General features: G+C 35.2%; 1 protein-coding gene across 2 annotated transcripts in view; it reads right to left on the bottom strand.

Moving 5' to 3' along the window:
• Positions 1-21,342, bottom strand: part of ASCC3 (activating signal cointegrator 1 complex subunit 3) — a 337,355-nt gene that overhangs the window by 76,775 nt on the left and 239,238 nt on the right. For both annotated transcript variants that reach the window (XM_074397671.1, XM_003922908.4), the window contains exons 34-36: positions 20,744-20,869; positions 5,599-5,710; positions 5,276-5,410 (exon numbers count right to left, since the gene is read on the bottom strand). In XM_074397671.1, coding sequence (XP_074253772.1) covers positions 5,276-5,410; positions 5,599-5,710; positions 20,744-20,869 — 373 coding nt within the window. The remainder of the gene's footprint in view (positions 1-5,275; positions 5,411-5,598; positions 5,711-20,743; positions 20,870-21,342) is intronic.

The raw sequence follows: 21,342 nt of genomic DNA, 5'->3' as shown, positions 1-21,342 counted from the left end.
CTGTGTTTCACTTAGGATTATGACCTCCAACTCCAACCATGTTTCTGCAAAAGACATGATCTAATTCTTTTTTTTATGGCTGTATGGTTTTCCATGGTGTGTATGTACCACATTTCTTTATCTTGTCTACTGTTAATGGGCATTTAGGTTGATTCCATGACCTTGATATTGTGAATAGTGCTGTGATAAACATAGGTTTGCATGTGTCTTTATGGTAGAATAACTTACATTCCTTTGGGTATATACCCAATAATAATATTGCTGGGTCAAATGGTAGTTCTGTTTTAAGTTCTTTGAAAAATTGCCACACTGCTTTCTACAATGGCTGAACTGACTTACATTTCTACTAGCAGCGTATTTTGAGAAAGTGCCAAACTGCCTTCCACAATGGCTAAACTACTTTACGTTTCTATCAGCAGCGTATAAATGATCCCTTTTCTCTGCAATCTCACCAGCATCTGTTATTTTTTGACTTTTAAGGTAATAGTCATTCTGACTGGTGTGAAATGGTATCTCACTGTTGTTTTGGTTTGCATTTTTCTAATGAATTAGTGATGTTGAGCATTTGTTCATACGCTTGTTGGCCACATGTATGTCTTCTCTTGAAAAGTATCTGTTCATGTCCTTTGCCCACTTTTTAATGGGGGTGTTTGTTTTTTGCTTGTTAATTTAAGTTCCTTATAGACACTGAATATTAGACCTTTGTCAGAGGAATAGTTTGCAGATATTTTCTCCCATTCTGTAGGCTGCTTACTGACAGTTTGTTTTATTAGGCAGAAGCTCTTTAGTTTAATGTGGTCTCAACTGTCAACTTTCGTTTTTGTTGCAATTGCTTTTGGCATCTTTTTCATGAAATCTTTGCCAAGGCCTATGTCCAGAATGGTATTTCCTAGGTTATCTTTGTAGTTTTAGGTTTCACATTCAAGTCTTCAATCCACCTTGAGTTGACTTTTGAATATGGTGTAAGAAAGGGGTCCTGCTTCAATCTTCTGCATATGGCTAGGTAATTATCCCAGCACCATTTATTTAATAGGGAGTTTTTTTTCCCCACTTTTTTCATTGATGATCAGTCGGTTGTAGAGTGTGTCTTCAATTCTGGGTTCTCTATTCTGTTCCATTGGTCTATGTCTGTTTTTGTACTAGTACCATACTGTTTTAGTTACTGTAGCCTTGTAGTATAGTTTGAAGCCAGGTAACATAATATCTCCAGCTTGGTTCTTTTTGTTTGGTATTGCTTTGGCTATTCAAGCTCTTTTTTGGATCCATATGGAGTTTAAATAGTCTTTCCTAATTCAGTAAAGAATGTCATTGGTAATTTGATAGAAATAGCACTGAATATTATAAATTGCTTTGGGCAGTATGGCCATTTTAACAATATTGATTCTTCCTATCCATGAATATGGAATGTTTTTCCATTTGTTTGTGTCAACTCTGATTTTTTTGAGCAGCCTTTTGTAATTCTCATTGTAAAGATTTTTCACCTCTTTGGTCGGCTGTATTTCTAGGTATTTTATTCTTTTGTTGCCATTGTAAATGGGACTGCATTCTTGATTTGGCTCTCAGCTTGAATGTTGTGATGTATAGAAATTCTACTGATTTGTGTACACTGATTTTGTATTCTGGAAATTCTAATTCTTATTTCAGAAAAGTTAATGGTAATGTGCAAAATGACTACAAAAAGGGCATGAATTCCAATTCATTTTTAAAAAAGAGAAAACCAGACAAGATTGGGTGCATTCAGGGTGGTATGGCCTTAGAAAACCATGATTTCTCAGCCAACTGACACAAGAACAGAAAACCAAAAACTGCATGTTCTCACTCATAAGTGGGTGTTGAACAATGAGAACACATGGACACAGGGAGGGGTAACATCACACACGGGGGCCTGTTGGGGGGTGGGGAGGATGGATAGCAGGGGGTAGGGGGATTGGGAAGGGAGAAAATACATTAGGAGAAGTACCTAATGTAGATGACAGGGTGATGTATGCAACAAACTACCATGGCACATACATAACAAACACACACATTCTGCACATTTACCCCAGAACTTAAAGTATAATAATAATAATAATAATAATAATAAAAGAAAAAATCCATATAGCTCAGTACAAGATTATAAATACTTATGTTTTCTAAAGGATGGAAACGTCCAAAAGAAGGTACCATCAGTTAGGACTAGAGATACAATCAAGAGATCATCACTTGCAACTATGTTTTGATGACAATTGAAGAGAAATAATAGGTTTATATATTTATGTTTGGTAAGAGAGAATTGATGTTTTAATATTCTTTTTTTAATCTATGTTTACCATCTAGCTTATTTTTTTGTGTGCCCATAATCACCACAATGCAACATATTCAGAGTATTCAAAAGAAAAATCTTAATGAACATACTTTCTATACTGTTATTAACAACCCCAAATCCTGAAAACCAAGAGACAAATGTAATGTGTAGCTTAAGAAATAAGAAAACTTCATTCTCTAATAAAATTTAAGAAAATATTATATTAAGTTCAAAGTATTAATCAAAAGAATAGAAGCTTTTCAATTGCAATGTTATCGGAAATATTAAAATAACAAATTCCAAAACTAAAGTTTAAAAATGACTTTAGAAACATCAATCAACATATCTTAGTAAAAGGAAGCATGAATAATGAATGTCATGAGTGAATTGTTCAAAAACATAATGCGATTTTCTTATAACAAAAACAATGATAATTAAAACAGATCTTTGAAGCACTAACATTATCCCCACAGCTTTCCTCATCTTCTTATGGTATTATCATCCTGCTCACCACAGCTTCTGTCTGACTACTACTTTCTCCTTATTTTAAAACCACAATGAGATTAATATGTACTTTTGGAGGCGAGAGTAGGGAGGATACTGAGGTTCCGTGAGTCATTTGGCAGTCTTTTCATGGTTTTAAAAAAACGCATTTAAAGAAACATAATAAAAACAATTTCTGGAAATTACACTATAGTTACACAATCTTGCTGTATTATTTAGCATTTTGCTGGTAGTTACACATAGTGTTTGCTAGTGAATAAAGAATAATTCCTAGGCAAGAAATTAAGAAAGCAATGTGATACCTTATCTCCTTGTCAATGTGAGTCCTGTGATTCTTCATTTAGAATGAACCCTCATTAAGCTAATACAGACTGAGACAATATCTAGTTTAAGTTGAGGGTTCCTTGGACTAAACAGCATGGGAGAAGAAGATATGCTTGCTGTGGAATTTTATGGAGTAAACCAAACCAAATCTATATAAATATTCCATTATATAACTTTCCTTACACGTATTTTCAGATGATTGTATTTATTCAATTATTGGCAGGAGAATTGAATTTAACAAAAACATAAAAAGAGATCAGCATAACTGGTTTTACATAGTATAATGCCAGAAAGAAACATGCTGCTGACACGATGGGAACAGACCTTCTGTGATCAATGCCTTTCAAAAAGAAGACTGAAGCAAAAGGGATGATGATTTAATTCCCCTGGGATTGTATAGATTTTTTTGTACATTTTTAGTGGAGTAAATGGGGGTACAGAATGTAATAGGCATATCGTTTTCACAAATTTCCTTTACAGTGTGTATCTAGTTTTAACTTGAGTTACTTTGTACCTCCCACCTCAGTCAGTGCCTTCCACCTCAGTGTGTGTGTGTGTGTGTGTGTGTGTGTGTGTGTGTGTGTGTGACTTGAGAGAAAGTATAGTAGGATGGTTTCAGGGCCTATACTCAGATGCTAGATGCATACCATCACTTTGGACAAGTTGGTTAATTTTTAAAATGAGATATTATTAATATCCAAATGAGTGGTTGTTATGAGGATTAAATGAGTTTATTAATTTAAAGGTCTTAATGTCTAGCACATAAAAACCGCTCAAAGGTGTTAGCTGTTATTATACATGTTCCCACGACAGAAAAGTATGCTTACCTTATGAGATTAGGTAAATATGAAAAGTTTATTCTTAAATCTAACAGATACTAATTTAAGAGGCATGCCCAAATTTATTAATCATTTTGCTGCCTGTGCTAACAGTCTCTCCCCCAGAGAAATCCTGCTTTTATGAATCTTTGGCTTAGGAGCTGATATAAATCTCATTCTTAAGTATCTAAAAAAATTCTTTATATTTTGTATTATTCTATCAGAAATACATTTTTAATTTTTTAAAAAAAAATTTTTCGGTACCTGCTTCATATATTTTAGTTCTCTATTCTTTTCTACAGAGCAAACAATAGAAAACTGATTATTATATGATCCAGCTATCCTTCCATCTGTTAATCAATTCATTTATAAATATTTTTGAACTTACTAAAGTGTATATGGCACTATGCAGGGCACAAAATTTACACACTAGTTTCTTGGAGGAGAAAAATCTGAGAAACTGAAAACCTGTAAATGGGATATTGAAGCTTGTTAAGAATGATGAAGCAATAGGAGAGGAAGGAGAAAAGCTACAAAGTGAACTACCACAGAGTCGATGCATTTGTAAGAGAAGGACTTTAAAGACAGAATGGTCCAATCGTTCTTAACTTTTTAAAAAAGCACCAACACACCTGAAGGATAAGATAACAATCAGAACATATGTATATCCTAACTAATGTATTAACAAAATTTTGTGGTAAATTATTGCAGTTAAAATCAACGAAGTGAAAAAAAAGTCAGAAGGGTACAGTATGTAGAAGGAAAGGTGGGTAAGACATTCCTAATGGCAAAAAAGGACAAATGAACACAGAATAGTTTTTTTTTTTTTTTTTTTTTTTTTTTTAACCATCTGATATGTCTGTTGTCGTTTTTTTGGAAAGGGTATTTGTAAGGATGACAGAAACAGCTGTCGTGACATTAATTCTGAAACTTAATTATGTGAATGCTTATGAAATAAACTTCAGTAACATCACAGATAAGTATTCAACAGAAACCATCCAAAGAGTAATAAGAAAAGCTTTCAATCATAATTCAAAGAGGCTATTATATTTAAGGCTAGGGTGATCACTTGCCTTGCTCAGGACAGTCCAGTCTACATTTACTGTCCTGGCTTAAATATTAATAGGGCCTCATTCCACACTCAGAAAGATTCAAGTTTGAATGATATATTACATAGTTACCTTATCTGTGGACATCTTAGTCTAGATATGCTGCTTTGTAGTGACCTTGTTTGACAGAAGAAAGGGCTTTATAAATGGTTTCTGTTAAATTTCCAGACAAATTATGTGGCAAAACTTTAAGTCCTAAATTAAAAGAGAAGATATGTAATATATGAAAAACTCACACTTAGAATTGAAAGCAATTCTTCAGTACTGCATTCAGGCTTTAAGCGGTCCTTGAACATCTTAACTGTTTGATGCTTCAAATAGTAATAGGAGGCAATTCGGCCATAAGTCAGAGGTTCAATGCTGCGATTATCCTATTTCAAAAGAAAGATAAAATAACAAATGAAGAGTACAATGAAAGTACATATCTTTATAAAATTAATAATTCAGACAAGTGCTTTTGAAATAATTGTTAAAAATTTTGATAGTACTAGAAGCAAAAGATCTACTGTTAAAAAGCTGGGCAATGTTTTCAATTAGAACGCATATCACTAAGTTGTACCTCTCCAATTTCAATACAGTAGGAATGTTCCAATTCAATCAGGGACTTCTCAATCAGATGGGACAGAAACTTGTTCACAGAATCATGGCTCACATCACCCAAATTGTAGTAGCTAGAAAAACAGCAAGGTTATTATTATTTGTTTCAAGATATTTTCTACTAAAACTATCACCTAAGTTTCACATAATATATATAAATATATTCCACTTTCAGTATAAAACCTATCCTCAGTAACTTCACAAAACTCACAGAACTATTGATCTTGGGTGGTAGATACATTCTTTTAAACAATTTAGTCAATTATTATTCCCCTAGTGCTTAAGGAATAAATGTTATCCTAATGACTAGAAGGGACATCATCAGGGTAAAAATAAAGTATTCTAACTAAGCCTCAACAAAGGGAAAATACATAGTTTCAGCTCTGTGTATTTTCCAAGCCAAAGGCCTAAGGACATACAGTTTACCTGAAAGTGCCTCACTGCAAATTTGAGAAGTTCTTGGCAAAACCCTATGGCCACTAGGATCTGTGCCTGGAAACAGACCCGAAGAACATGGGATTACAATCTTGGCAGTGCCCTAATTCCTACTAGGTGAATCCTGTATCATAGTCAGCATGAATAATTTATATGCCCTATCTCCCTTTTCTCCATCCACATCAAAGAATGGGGAGTGGAAAGTGGTCTTAGAGAACAGGTTCTCATCTCTAAGACTCCATCATGATGGTTTTACGTCTGTACAGAACTAGGAAGGGAACAGTCACAGTCTGGGAAAAGAGTGCTAACTATTTTAAATGGAAGAGGACTAAAGAAAACCATAATTTGAGAGCAATGGAAAACACTATATAGATGAAAAATTTTGTGATATTTTTCATGCTTCGAAGGAAGAGACTGTAGGTTAGTAAATTATAAAAAATCATTTAAAAATACACAAGGCAGGACTAATAATGTCAGGATATAGTTTCATTAGAAAGAAAAGTTAGTGCAAATAGCTAGGTACACCCAAATATGAGAGGCTCCATTAAATAAGAATTACAGTAAGAGACTATTGGAATTTATTTGGAAAAGTAATTCCATTATAAAGGAATAGCTGTTTTAATTTTGATCTATCTAAAAATTATTGCTTTTTCTAGAAAAGCTCTTGGCATAGACCGAAATAAAGCAATATTTATCAACTAAGAGATAAATAAGTACTGAACCTAGTGCTGTCATTAAACAAAAGTTCAAATTTATGTCTAACAAAGCATATATGGAAGTGAAAACCAGAATTATTTACCATTAGAAAATATTTCTTTTATTTTGAAAAATGACTAAGGAGGAGTATTTAGTTAGAATAATGTCTTCTGCTTTAGAGGTGAAATAAAAATTCCAGACATTCAAGCCATATAAGATACAAATATCCAGTCATTTCAAATTTTAAAAATATTTTTACTCTTTCATTGTTTTCCAAGAAGTGAAATTCATCAGTCAAACTTTCTGCAACATAAGTGCTTACTTTGTATTTCACATTCTTTTGGCTTGCTAAGCCTATAAATTTTCCAATATTATTTTTAGCTGTCAGGACTAATACATAGCTGATAGTTATTCTTAAATTGAAAACACTAGTAAAAATGTGCCCAGGATACTGTATAAGCAGTACCATTTGCAGAGCAAGAATCAAACTCTTCTTTTTATAAACCAAATTTGTCTGCCTTGATTTTGGAATAAACAATTCTTTATGCAACTGACATTACAGAAAAAAAGACACTTTGAAAATATTATTGTGAAGGACAAAAAATAAAATAAAATTCCACTTTTATCTATAAATTTACTAGGTCATTTGAAAACTAACTAATGGGTGCTGTTACTGACTATTATAAACCATTGTCTTACAATATAACTGGGATGTCAACTTTATCATTTTATGCTTTAATAAATAAATTTGGTACACTTACGAATGATATTTAAAACTATCAATGGAAAAAGCTGTCTGTGAAAAATTACAGGTTCTACTTAATATTTATTTTACTTACTGTATTTGCTTCATTTTGTTTACTGTATTTACAATGGATTAATATCCCTTCTAAACTTTATTTAAATCTACTGGGACTTTTTAAAGATGAATTTGTGGTTTTCATCCAGACAAAATACAGGCAAGGTAAATATTTCTTAAACATTTAAAGTAAGTTGTCATAAAGAAAAAATCAACCTAAATGATGTTTCTGAGACTATAATAAATTATTTGATGACTACACTAAAATATCATTCATAATCTAACTTGCTAAAAGTTCACACTTCTTTGTGCAGAAAACATAAATATTTCACTGTTATTTATTCTTAATACAGTTTTTGTTTTTTTTCTGAATGTGGCTAACAACATTCTTACTGATTTGCATAACAGAAGAAATAGAAAACTCAATTCAAGTAAACTGAACTTCACTGATCTTTACCAAATACTGTTCTTTGTTAATATTTGGACTGAGGTTCTAAGGCCATTTAAAATATTTTCAAATCCTTATAAAAGTAAGATATTGTTATATCTTAATTAGATATACAATTTGCAAGACATTGTAAAATAATTAAACTAAATATAAATGAAGTTTTTTGGGTTAATAAGATTTTGGGAGTTAGTATATTTTGACATTTTTCTGTGAATAAGAGATAGAGTTCAGATTTATATGATCTTTATTAGTAGCATAATACAGCCTTTACTTCTACAAGATGAACGTTTTTTAGTTACTGTGCAACTTTTAGCCTGAACAATTATAAGCATTTAACTTAACACATTATATATCATTAATTTTAATAATCACTTTACTAACTTAAAAAAGCATGCAACAGTTAAGAAAAAGGTCTGTTTTCAGGTTGCACTCTCTGCAGTACAAATTTATAATTTACTGGTTATTTAAACACAAACATTTCACAACTGTTTAATTATGGGTAAAGAATAAAATGTAGTTTCATGCTCACTGCATTGAATCATCAAGCCATTATCTTCTCCTTGCCATAAACAGACAGCCTACCTTTTTGTCAGCATGCTATTTCATTTATTTCACAGAGAAACCCAGTTTCACAATAATTGACTTGTCAGAAGCTCTAATTTATGAGACTGAGCTCTGTAAGATTTCTCTATATTGGACTCAACCTGCACACAAGCAGGGTTGAATATTTACAATGCTGTTAACAGGTGCTGAGTTGTTTAATGATTCTAATAGCCAGAAGCGTACTGAGAAAGCCAGCAGGATCACAATTACAGGCTGTTTGAACACAACAATTACTAGTCCCCTGAGAGGTGTGAAAGTCAAAGGCAGTTTGATACTGACAGCATCTAGCACATGGGCTACACAAGCTAACTTCTATTAGCAGTCCATTGGGAAAAAGTAGTAACAAACCTCTCCCTATCATAAAAATTTACAAAGTTCATAAAATTAAAAAAATCAAAAACTTGAAAACCTTTAAAAAATTATCTTTAAAAGATCTTATTAAAGGACAAACAAGAATACTACATATCAAATCTCAAGTTATTTTTTCCAACCTTAATATTGATGAAACTTCACCAGTTGAGAATGAAAGAGGTTTTATATTAATGTAAAACATAAAGTTACACCAAATGGTTTGGATTTAATGTGAATAGTGGCAGCCATTTCCTGTTTGGTTTATGTAAACCTGGCCAGATCTCTTGCTGGGAAATTTTTCATCAGTATTGAAATGCTGCTGCTATAACTGTCAGTAGTGGAAAGTCATTTGTTACAGCACCATGCTTTTTTATGTTCAGATTATACAGCAATAATAATGACACAAATAACAAAAGTGGTTGCAGGAACACCTGAAACTACCACAACATTTTTGCCCCAGATATATTTAAAAGCTTTCTCAGGGGAAAACAGAGTAAAACTGAACATACAAATTGAATCCAGAACTCAATTTGGAATATATTATATTTTATGAAAGCACCAGTACATGTGTTTATATTAATTTGAACAAACTAATGTGTGTGTATATGTTTTATATATATATGTGTGTGTGTGTGTGCGTCCACATATATAAACATAATCTTTATATATATACGTATTTGCATATATACATAATACACACACATAACACACACAAGAATATAAATAGACATATAGTGACCAACTCAGGAACAGTGGTTGAAATATTTGTCAACATAAGTTTTACTGTTGGTGTGCTGTGGTGAGGTCTTTACAGTACTATGATTAACTAAAGGGACCTGGAATATGAGGTCTTCTTTACCTATATATGACTATGATATAGAAATGGTCTTTCTTTTCTATTGCTAAATAAATTTCAGTCTTTTGGTTACACACACATGCAGAAGAACAAGCTCGTATACATATTATTCCTTCCCAAGAAAAGTGAAATCTCAATCTATGGTATTGTATGATAAGGAATATTAAGGAAAAATTAAAATCACACATAATTTAAGTTCTTCATTTGAGATAATTACTTTAGCATTTTAAAAACTTTCATCATATCTAAAAATAAGTAGGAACAATTTAACAGTTTCCTGTGCCTTGATTTGCTTCCAGCTTTTGGGAAAGATGATTTTAACACAGACACTAATAAAAAGATACAAGCAAGGGCCAGTCATGAGAATGTGGAGAAAAGGAACCCTTGTACATTGTTGCTGAGAATGTACATTATTAGTACAGCCTCTTTGGAAAGCAGTATGGAAGTTTCTCAAAATCTAAAAATAGATCTAGTATATGATCCAGCAGTCCCTGTTCTGGGTATATACACAAAGGAATTGAAATCAGTATGTTGAAGAGACATCTGTACTCCTATGCTCATTGCAGCATTATTTATAATAGTCAAGACAGGGAAACAATATAAGTGCCCATCAATGAATGAATGGACTTGAAAAATGTGGTATATATACACAATGGAATACTTAAGAAGGAAACTCTATATTAGCAACAACATGACTAGACTCTAGAGGGGGAGGAATCTGGAGAGTATTATGCCTAGTGAAATAAGGTAGGTATGGAAAGACACACTGTATGATCTCATTTATATGTGGAATCTAAAAAAGTCAAGATCATAGAAGTAGAGGGTAGAATGTCAGTTACCAGAGGCCACAGGGTTTGAGAAGGCCATTCAAGCAACGGGGGAATTGATCAAAAGGCATAAAAGTTTTTGTTAGACAGCAGGAATAAGTTCTGGTGATTCACTACTGCACAGCATGGTGACTATCATTAATAATTATGTATTGTGTATTTCAAAATTACTAAAAAGAGTAGATTTAATACATTCTTGCTACAAAGAAATGATAAGCATGCGAGGTGATGGATATGTTAATTAGCCTGATTTGTTCCTTTCATAGTATATACATGTTTTTAAACAGTACATTGTATGCCATAATAATATAATTATTTATCAGTTAAAATTTTTTAAAAGAAAATTTATATTCACACAAAATCTCAAAAATATTTATAGCAACTTTATTTCAAAAAAGAGTCACTCAAAAAGGAATATGGCAGAGCTTGACTACAGCTAAGTAAAATATGTAAATTGTTAAAATTTACTTATGCACATTTTTCCATTTTTATCTAGATGTGAAGATACACATGTTAAAACTGACAATTTGTTTTTCGGGGGGCCATCAAACAAAATGTCATTTGAATGAGTATGGCAGAGTGTCCATACAAAAAACCCATTGTTCAGCATAGCACTGAAAAGAGAAGTGGACAGGGAATGTGGACCTAACAACGAGCACAGTGATGGAGAATGTGGTGGAATCCCAGTGTTGCCTTTGTCACTTGCGAGCTATGCTATTGGGAGCAAGTTGCTTAATTTCCCTGTGCTTCAGTTCCTTTATTTACAAAATGGGTATCATAACAGTACTAAATGAGTTAAGCTCTTGAAACAGCATTTCAAATACAGTAGACACTCAATAAATATTATCATGCAGATTTTTGTTTCCAACTTTATTAATTCCAATTTTTATTTTTATAAATTCCTGTCCTATATTTATGTTGTGCTATTGTTCTGCATCTAGTTTCTTAAGATAAATGCTTATTTTATTTTTAAGCATTCATATTTTCTATTATGTCTCTAAAGATATAAATAGTTATTAGAATTCTGCTTTGATGGTGGACAGATCCAAGATGGCTGATTAGGAGCTCAGGATTGCAGCTCCCAGTGAAAGCGTGGAGGGTGAGTGGACGCCACATTTCCAGAGGGATTTTTATTGCCCACAGACTAGAAGATTCCCAGGTGGAGGAGCCCCATGGGTCGCCAGCGCAGCTGTTTTGGCCGGCGCCCCAGTGTGGCTGTTTTGGCCAGTGCACCTGTGCCTGTTTTGCCAGTGCTCCAGTGTGCGGTTCTCTGTACAAAATACATGGATTCAGGCACCATTTTACTTGGCAATTAGAGCTCCGGGAAGACAGTTGCGCATTCAACTGATAAAAAAGGGGACTGAAACAGGGAACCAGGCCAGGAGATTCCCAGGCAAAAAAGCGCCACGAATCTCAGTGTGGCTGTTTCAGCCGGTGCAGTGGGTCACCCCATGGGAACTCACACAGATCCCAGTGCCTTTTCAACAGGCGACTGGAACACCTGGGAGACAGCTGGCCATTCAACTGAAAAAAAAAAAAAAGTCTCTGAGGCAGGGAGCCAGATGATCAGGCTCGGCTGGTTCCACCCCCCACAAAAAAAACAGCAATCTGAAAGACTCTGGATTGAGAGTTTCACAGCAAGCACAGCTGAACTTGGGATGATCCAGCTCTGTGGGGGAGGAGTGTCTGCCATTACCGAGGCACTCCACCACTACAAAGGTAGTCCACCATTGCTGAGACAGGCGGCTGTTGCTGAGGCAGTTCTAATTATACACATATAAACAGGAATGCAGGGAAGTGCACATGGCAGCTGGGCAGAGGCCACAGCAGCTTAGCAAAGCCTCTGTAGGCAGACAGTGACTGGGCTGCCTCCTCGCTGGGCAGGGCAGCCCTGAAAAAAGGGAGCAGCACAACAGAAACTCCTAAATAAAGCCCTAACTCCATGGGACAGAGCATCTGGAAAAAAAAAAGTGTGTGTGGGGGGGGTTATGAGTTCTGCTGCAGCAGACTTAAATGTACCTGCCCAGCAGCTCTGAATGAACAAGGGAGCTCAGAGCTCAGCAACTTGAGCTCCTATAAAGGACAGACTGTCTCCTCAACCAGCTTGCTGACCCCTGTATATCCAAAGAATCACCTCATAAAGGAGAGCCTCAGACTGACATCAGGTGGGTATCCAGGGACAGAGATAGCAGAAGAAGAAACTGGTAGCAACCCTTACTGTTCTGCCGCCGCTGCAGGTGATCCCCAGGCAAGCAGGGCCTGGAGTGGACCTCAGCAGTCCTACAGCAGAGGGGCCTGACTGGTAGAAGAAAAACTAAGAAACAGAAAGAAATAACTTCATCATCAACAAACTGGACGTCCACTCAGAGACTCAATCGGAAAGTCAACAACTACAAAGACGACAGGTGGATAAATACACAAAGATGGGAAGAAACCACTGCAAAAAGGATGAAAATACCCAAAACCAGAACACTTTTCCTCCTAAAAGGGATCACAACTTCTCACCAGCAAGCGAACAAGGCTGGATGGAGAATGAGTGTGATGAATTGACAGAATCAGGCTTCAGAAGGTGGCTAATAAGAACATTCCGTGAGCTAAAAGAACATGTTCTAACCCAATGCAAATAAACAAAGAACCCTGAAAAAAGATTTGATGAAATGCTAATGAGAATAAACAACTAAGAGAGGAATATAAGTGAATTGATGGAGCTGAAAAACACAACACGAGAACTTCGCGAAGCACACACAAGTTTCAACAGCCAAATTGACCAAGCAGAAGAAAGGATATCAGAGGTCGAAGATCAGCTCAATGAAATAAAATGAGAAGGCAAGATTAGAGAAAAAAGGGTAAAAAGGAATGAACAAAGTCTCCAAGAAATATGGGACTATGTGAAAATACTTAATCTACATTTGAAAGGTATACCTGAATGTGACAGAGTGAATGAATCCAAGCTGGAAAATACTCTTCAGGATATTCTTGAGGAAAACTTCCCCAACCTAGCAAGGTAGGCCAATATTCAAGTCCAAGAAATACAGAGAACACCACAAAGCTATTCCTCAAGAATAGCAACCCCAAGGCACATAATCTCAGATTCACCAGGGTTGAAATGAAGGAGAAAATGCTAAGGGCAGCCAGAGAGAAAGGTCAGGTTACCGACAACGGGAAGCCCATCAGACTCACAGCAGATCTCTCAGCAGAAACCCTACAAGCCAGAAGAGATTGGGGGCCAATATTCAACATCCTTAAGGAAAAGAACTTTCAACCCAGAATTTCATATCCAGCCAAATTAAGCTTCATAAGTGAAGGAAAAATAAAATCCTTTACGAACAAGCAAGTACTCAGAGATTTCACCACCACCAGGCCGGCTTTACGAGAGCTCCTGAAAGGGGCACTAAACATAGAAAGGAACAACCAGTACAAGCCACTCCAAAAACATGCCAAATGGTAAAGAGCATCAACACAATGAAGAAACTGCATCAACTAACGGGCAAAACAGACAGCTAGCATCAAAATGGCAGGATCAAATTCACACATAACAATATTAACCCTAAATGTAAATGGGCTAAATGCCCCAATCAAAAGACACAGACTGGCAAATTGGATAAAAAGCCAAAACCCATCAGTGTGCTGTATCCAGGAAACCTATCTTACATACAAGTATACAAAAAGGCTCAAGTAAAGGAATGGAGGAAGATTTACCAAGCAAATGGAGAGCAAAAAAAAGCAGGAGGTGCAATTCCCATCTCAGATAAAATAGACTTTAAAACAGCAAAGATCAAAAGAGACAAAGAAGGACATTACATAATGGTAAAAGGATCAATGCAACAAGAAGAGCTAACGATCCTACATATAAATGCACCCAATACAGGAGCACCCACATACATAAAGCAAGTTCTTCACGACTTACAAAGAGACTTAGACTCCCATACAATTAATAGTGGGAGACTTTAACACCCCATTGTCAATATTAGACAGATCATTGGGACGGAAAATTAACAAGGATATCCAGGACTTGAACTCAGACCTGGAACAAGAAAACCTAATAGACATTTACAGAACTCTCCACCCCAAATCCACAGAATTCTTCTAAGCACCACATCACACCTACTCTAAAATTGACCACATAATTGGAAATAAATCATTCCTCAGCAAATGCAAAAGAACGGAAATCATAACAAACAGTCTCTCAGACCACAGTGCAATCAAGTTAGAACTCAGAATTCAAAAACTTACTCAGAACTGCACAGCTTCATGGAAACTGAACAACTGGCTCTTGAATGTTGACTCGAAAAACAATGAAATGAAGGCAGAAATAAAGATGTTCTCTGAAAGGAATGAGAATGAAGACACAATATACCAGAATCTCTGGGACACGTTTAAAGCAGTGTCTAGAGGAAAATATATAGCAATAAACGCCCACAGGAGAAGCAAGGAAAAATCTAAAATCGACACCCTATCATCAAAAATGAAAGTGCTAGAGGAGCAAGATTAAAAAAAAACAAAAACAAAAAACAAACTCAAAACCTAGCAGAAGACAAGAAATAACTAAGATCAGAGCAGAACTGAAGGAGATAGGGAAACAAAAATCCCTTCAAAAAAATCAATAAATCCAGGAGCTGGTTTTTTGAAAAGATCAACAAAATAGACAGACTACTACCCAGATTAATAAAAAAGAAAAGAGAGAATAATCAAATAGATGCAATAAAAAATGATAAAGTGGATATCACTACAGATTCCACAGAAATCCAAACCATCATCAGAGATTATTACAAACATCACTATGCACATAAACTAGTAAACCTGGAAGAAATGGATAAATTCCTGGACACATGCATCCTCCCAAGCCTAAACCAGGAAGAATCTGAAGCCCTGAAAAGACCAATAATAAGGTCTGAAGTTGAGGCAGCAATTAAGAGCCTACCACCCAAAAAAAGCCCAGGTCCAGACGGATTCACAGCCAAATTCTACCAGACATACAAAGAGGAGCTGGTATGAAACTAAACCATTACTTATGAAACTCTTCCAAATAATCCAAAAAGACGGAATCCTTCCCAAATCATTTTATGAGACAAACATCATCTTGATACTAAAACCTGGCAGAGACTCAGCAAGAAAAGAAAACCTAAGGCCAATATCCATGATGAACACAGATGCAAAAATCTTCAATAAAATACTGGCAAACTGATTGCAACAACACATCAAAAAGCTTATCCATCACAAGCAAGTAGGCTTTATCCCAGGGATGCAAGGCTGGTTCAACATACGCAAGTTTATAAACGTAATTCACCAAATAAACAGAACCAAAGGCAAAAACCACATGATTATCTCAATTGACGCAGAGAAGGCTTTTGACAAAATTCAACAGCCCTTTATGCTAAAAACCCTCAATAAACTAGGTATTGACAGAACATATCTCAAAATAATAAAAGCTAATTACGACAAACCCACAGCCAATATCATACTGAATGGGCAAAAACTGGAAGCATTCCCTTTGAAATCTGGCACTAGACAAGGATGCCCTCTCTCACCACTCCTATTCAATATAGTATTGGAAGTTCTAGCCAGAGCAATCAGGCAAGAAAAAGAAATAAAGGGTATTCAAATAGGAAAGAAGGAAATCAAATTGTCTCTATTTGCAGAGGACATGACTGCATATCTAGAAGACCCCATGGTCTCAGCCCAAAATCTCCTGAAACTGATAAGAAACTTCAGCAAAGTCTCAGGATACAAAATCAACGTGCAAAAATCACAAGCATTCCTATACACTAATAACAGACTTAAAGAGAGCCACATCAAGATAGAACTGCCATTCACAATTGCTATAAAGGGAATAAAATACCTGGGAATACAACTAACGAAGGATGTAAAGGACTTCTTCAAGGAGAACTACAAGCCACTGTTCAACAAAATAAAGAGGACACAAACAGATGGAGAAACATTCCATGTTCATGGTTAGGAAGAATCAACATCGTGAAAATGGCCATACTGCCCAAAGTAATTTACAGATTCAATGCTATCCCCATCAAGCTACCAATGACCTTCTTCACAGAACCGGAAAAAAACACTTTAAACTTCATATGGAACAAAAAGAGAGCCTGCATAGTGAAGTCAATTCTAAGCAAAAGAAAAAACAAAGCGGGAGGCATCACAATACCGGACTTCAAACTATACTACAAGGCTACAGTAATCAAAACCGCATGGTACTGGTACCAAAACAGAGATACAGACCAATGGAACAGAACAGAGGCCTCGGCGGCAGCACCACACATTTACAATCATCTGATCTTTGACAAACCTGACAAAAAAGAGCAATGGGGAAAGGAGTCCCGGTTTAATAAATGGTGTTGGGAAAACTGACAAGCCATGTGCAGAAAGCAGAAACTGGACCCCTTCCTGAAACCTTACATTAAAATTAACTCCAGATGGATTAAAGACTTAAACATAAGACCTAACACCATAAAAACCCTTGAAGAAAACCTAGGCAAAACCATTCAGGACATAGGCATAGGCATGGACTTCCTGACCAAAGCACCAAAAGCATTGGCAACAAAAGCCAAAATAGACAAATGGGACCTAATCAAACTCCACAGCTTCTGCACAGCAAAAGAAACAGTCATTTACGACAACCAACAGAATGGGAAAACATTTTTGCTATTTACCCATCTGACAAAGGGCTGATATCCAGAATCTACAAAGAACTAAAACAGATTTACAAGAGAAAAACAGGCCCATTCAAAAGTGGGCAAAGGACGTGAACAGACACTTTACAAAAGAAGACATACATGAGGCTAAGAAACATATGAAAAAATGCTCATCATCACTGGTTATTAGAGAAATGCAAATCAAAACTACATTGAGATACCATCTCATGCCAGTTAGAATGGCAATCATTAAAAAAATCTGGAGACAACAGAAGCTGGAGAGGATGTGGAGAAATAGGAATACTTTTACAATGTTGGTGGGAGGGTAAATTAGTTTAACCATTGTGGAAGACAATGTGGCAATTCCTCAAGGACCTAGAAATAGAAATTCTATTTGACCCAGCAATCCCATTACTGGCTATATATCCAAAGGATTATAAATCGTTCTACTATAAGGACACATGCATGCGAATGGTCATTGCAGCACTGTTTACAATAGCAAAGACCTGGAACCAACCCAAATGCCCATCGATGATAAGACTAGACAGGGAAAATGTGGCACATATACACCACGGAATATTATGCAGCAATCAAGAAGACGAGTTCGTGTCATTTGTAGGGACATGGATGAACTTGGAAACCATCATTCTCAGTAAACTGACACAAGACAGAAAATCAAACACCACATGTTCTCACTCATAGGTCGGTGTTGAACAATGAGAAGACATGGACACAGGGAGGGCTGCATCACACACTAGGGTCTCTCAGGGGGAAATACGAGAAGGACAGCAGTGGGTAGGGAGTTGGGGAGAGACAGCATGAGGAGAAATGCCAGATATAGGTGATGGGGAGGAAGGCAGCAAATCACACTGCCATGTGTACACCTATGCAACAATCTTGCATGTTCTTCACATGTACCCCAAAACCTTTTTAAAATGCAATAAAAAAAGGATTTGTGCTTTCATTTAAATTTATTGTTATTAATTTTTATTTTTGTATAGGCCAGTCTATACCTTTTGATTTCATCTTTCACTAGAGTAAAAGTTTTATAATCCCAAGCAGTTAATTTTTTTTTGCCATCACTTTTATTTTTATTTCTTGTTTTATTATATTACACAAGGAGAATGCAGCCTTATGATCTCTACATTGGAAATAAGTTGAGATGTTCTTTGTGGTTCACTTCACGGTAAATTTTTCAATACAAATTTTCCATTAGTGTTTGTAAGTACTGATATTTTGCTAGGGGCATATGTACAAAGATACTATAGACACAAATTCAAGGATATTATTATTTGAATTCCCTTTTTTATGAAATACTTATCTTTTTGATGTATTAATGTCTTTCAACATGACTAATTAGTTGGGCTATAATTTTAATTGAATTTCAATCCATTTTTGCTTTATATATCTGATGTTATTTTTAGTTATCTAAACATCTGTAAACTACTATAACTTTCTAATGATTGTTTGTTACCAATATAATCCATTCTTCTTTGTCCCTTGTATTTTTTTGCCTCAAATTTGGTTTTGTATGATTTTAACTCTGCAGCTGCTGCTTTCTCTTTGTTATCATTCTTTCTACTTTCTTTCAATCCTGAATTTTCAACTTTTCTATCTCAATCATGTTTGAATGGATTAAAAAAATGAATCTGAAGATTTGTTTTACAAAAAGGAAGTTTAAATCATTTACAGGATTTATTATCGTTGACCTGACTAATGGCATAAATAGATCTGGTCTGTCTCCTGCTCCAAACCCTGCAATGGTTCCTCCTTTATTGAGAATGAAAGTCAAAATTCTTACCATAGTTTCTAAGACCGCCCATGACCTGTATCACCACTGGCCCTCCACATCCCCAACCTCATCTCCTGCTATTTTCCTGCTTTCACTTATTCTATGTCAGCCATGTCTTCTCCTTGTTTCCTGAATACACCAGGCACATCTGCCTTAGAACTTCTCTTGTTCCCTTGGCCTGAAATGTTAATCTCTAGAATGTGGTCCACTTTCTTACATCTTTCTTTCAAGTTTTGTCTGAAATATCAGCACCCTTAATAAGGCCCACCCTCACTTTCTTTTTAATGCAGTATTGTAATCTCCCATCTTCCCCCAGGCCACCTCCTGGCTCTCTCAATCTTCCTTATCCTGTTTTCCTTTTAAACATCGATTACCTTTAAAAAATATTTAAATTTACTGTCTCTGCTGAAAGAACATGAGTGGCAGGACACCAAAAGTTTTTGTTTGGTTTACTAATACACCTCAAAGTGGCTGGCGTGGTGCCTGGAACATAGTAGGTCCTAAATAAATGTTTACAGAATTAAGAAATAAAATAATTAATTTTCAAATGCTTATACTTTATAATTTTAGGGAAATTTTATGATTTTTGAGGCTAGAAGTCATTACTTATGTTACTACTACTGTCCAACAGAAACTAATAGTTGTTAATCTAATAGCTTTTTCTGAAAAACAAATTATTGGTGTATCTGTTCTGGATTTATGAACTTACATGGCAACAGCTTGGGTATAGGATTGTATGTCCGAATAACAATGACAGCCCAGCCAGGTATCTCAACATATGTATAGGTGGCTACTGAAGGAACTAGCATATAAAATATGAATGGTCAAGAGTGGATAAACTATTACTTCTGAAAATCAATTGAAGCTACATTTATCAATACTGACTGGACTCTTAAGGCTGTTAAGACTTGGCTGGCTATAAGGGCTAATATTAGTCTGCCTGAAGTGTCTTCTGCCTTTTCTACTCATGTTCCTGATTCAAGATTTGGATGAAGTGTCACCTTTTCGGTGAAACTGTCACTCTCATTGGCTTAAATATCATTCTATTAGAGCATTTATAATTTTCATTGTAATGACTTATATGTGTTTTTCCCACACTAAAGATCAGCTGTTAGAACACAGGGAGTCATGTACTCATTTCCACATCCCAGTGTTTAGTTTACTATCTGACAAATAGTAAGTGCCAAATGAAGATCTAACACATTGTCTGGAGTGATACTCTATCATGCCTCAATTTTATTTTCTCTTGTAATATTCTTATTAATCTTTATAAATGCCCCACAAGTTTTTTTCCACCTACAACTTCACAAGCCTCACTCTTTTCTGAATTCCAACTGCATCTAAGTCAGTCACTATATAGTTCTGCATATTTCTTAATGATTTCAGGCATCTCATGTCTCAACTAGAGAGCAAACTCCTCAGGATGGCCTAAGGTACTTAAAATAGGTGAAGTAACAAATGCATATAACTACTGATATTCTAATATACTGTGATACCAGAGAAATCATCTGATTCTCCAGACAAATTCATATACCTAGACATAAACTCCAAAGTTCTACCTTTTTTTGTATGTACCTTAATTTGGAGTTTATTACTTTCAAATGTATCTTTTTTCAGGGCAAAACAGAAAGGTATATATAAAACTGCCCTTGCACTTACCTGGGATTCATGATAAGACGTCGGAAAAAGTAAGTCCAGGTGATATAATCCATTGCATCTTGCTTAGATGTAATTGTACCCCCAGCAATTTCTGCATTTAAGTGGTCAGAGAGCACTCCTAATAAACTATACAGTGAATGAGACATGGGAAACAAACATAATCATTAAACTAAAAATGGTTAAATTTATCTCACATCATCAAGATTCAGATTTTAGGTTCTAAGATAAAAACAAATTTGTTTTATACAACTTAAATATTTAGTATATAACATTGTATACTTTGTAAATAACTCATTCCAAATTATTTAGTGGGAATTTGGTTTCAATCTACTTTAACCATGAGTCTATAAATCACTTTGTATCATGAACTCAGGCAAACCCGTATTATTCACCAGTACATGCATGTGTTCTCATTTTCTTTCAAAAAAGTTTATTTTTCATTTAAACATGAATAAAAAGTGGGCTGTCAGAGAGAATGTCACAAAAGTACTGTAATGATATTTTTCCAGATTAAGTAAGTTAACAGTAGTACTAATTTGTTGAAAGCAATCACTAGTGCCTGTCACATGGTTATGTACTCAATAGATGACAATTACCAC

Source organism: Saimiri boliviensis, chromosome 4, assembly GCF_048565385.1.
Source record: "Saimiri boliviensis isolate mSaiBol1 chromosome 4, mSaiBol1.pri, whole genome shotgun sequence".
Taxonomy (NCBI): Eukaryota; Metazoa; Chordata; class Mammalia; order Primates; family Cebidae; genus Saimiri; species Saimiri boliviensis.
Note: the sequence above shows the minus strand (reverse complement) of the source record. Positions and strands in the feature narration are given on the sequence as shown.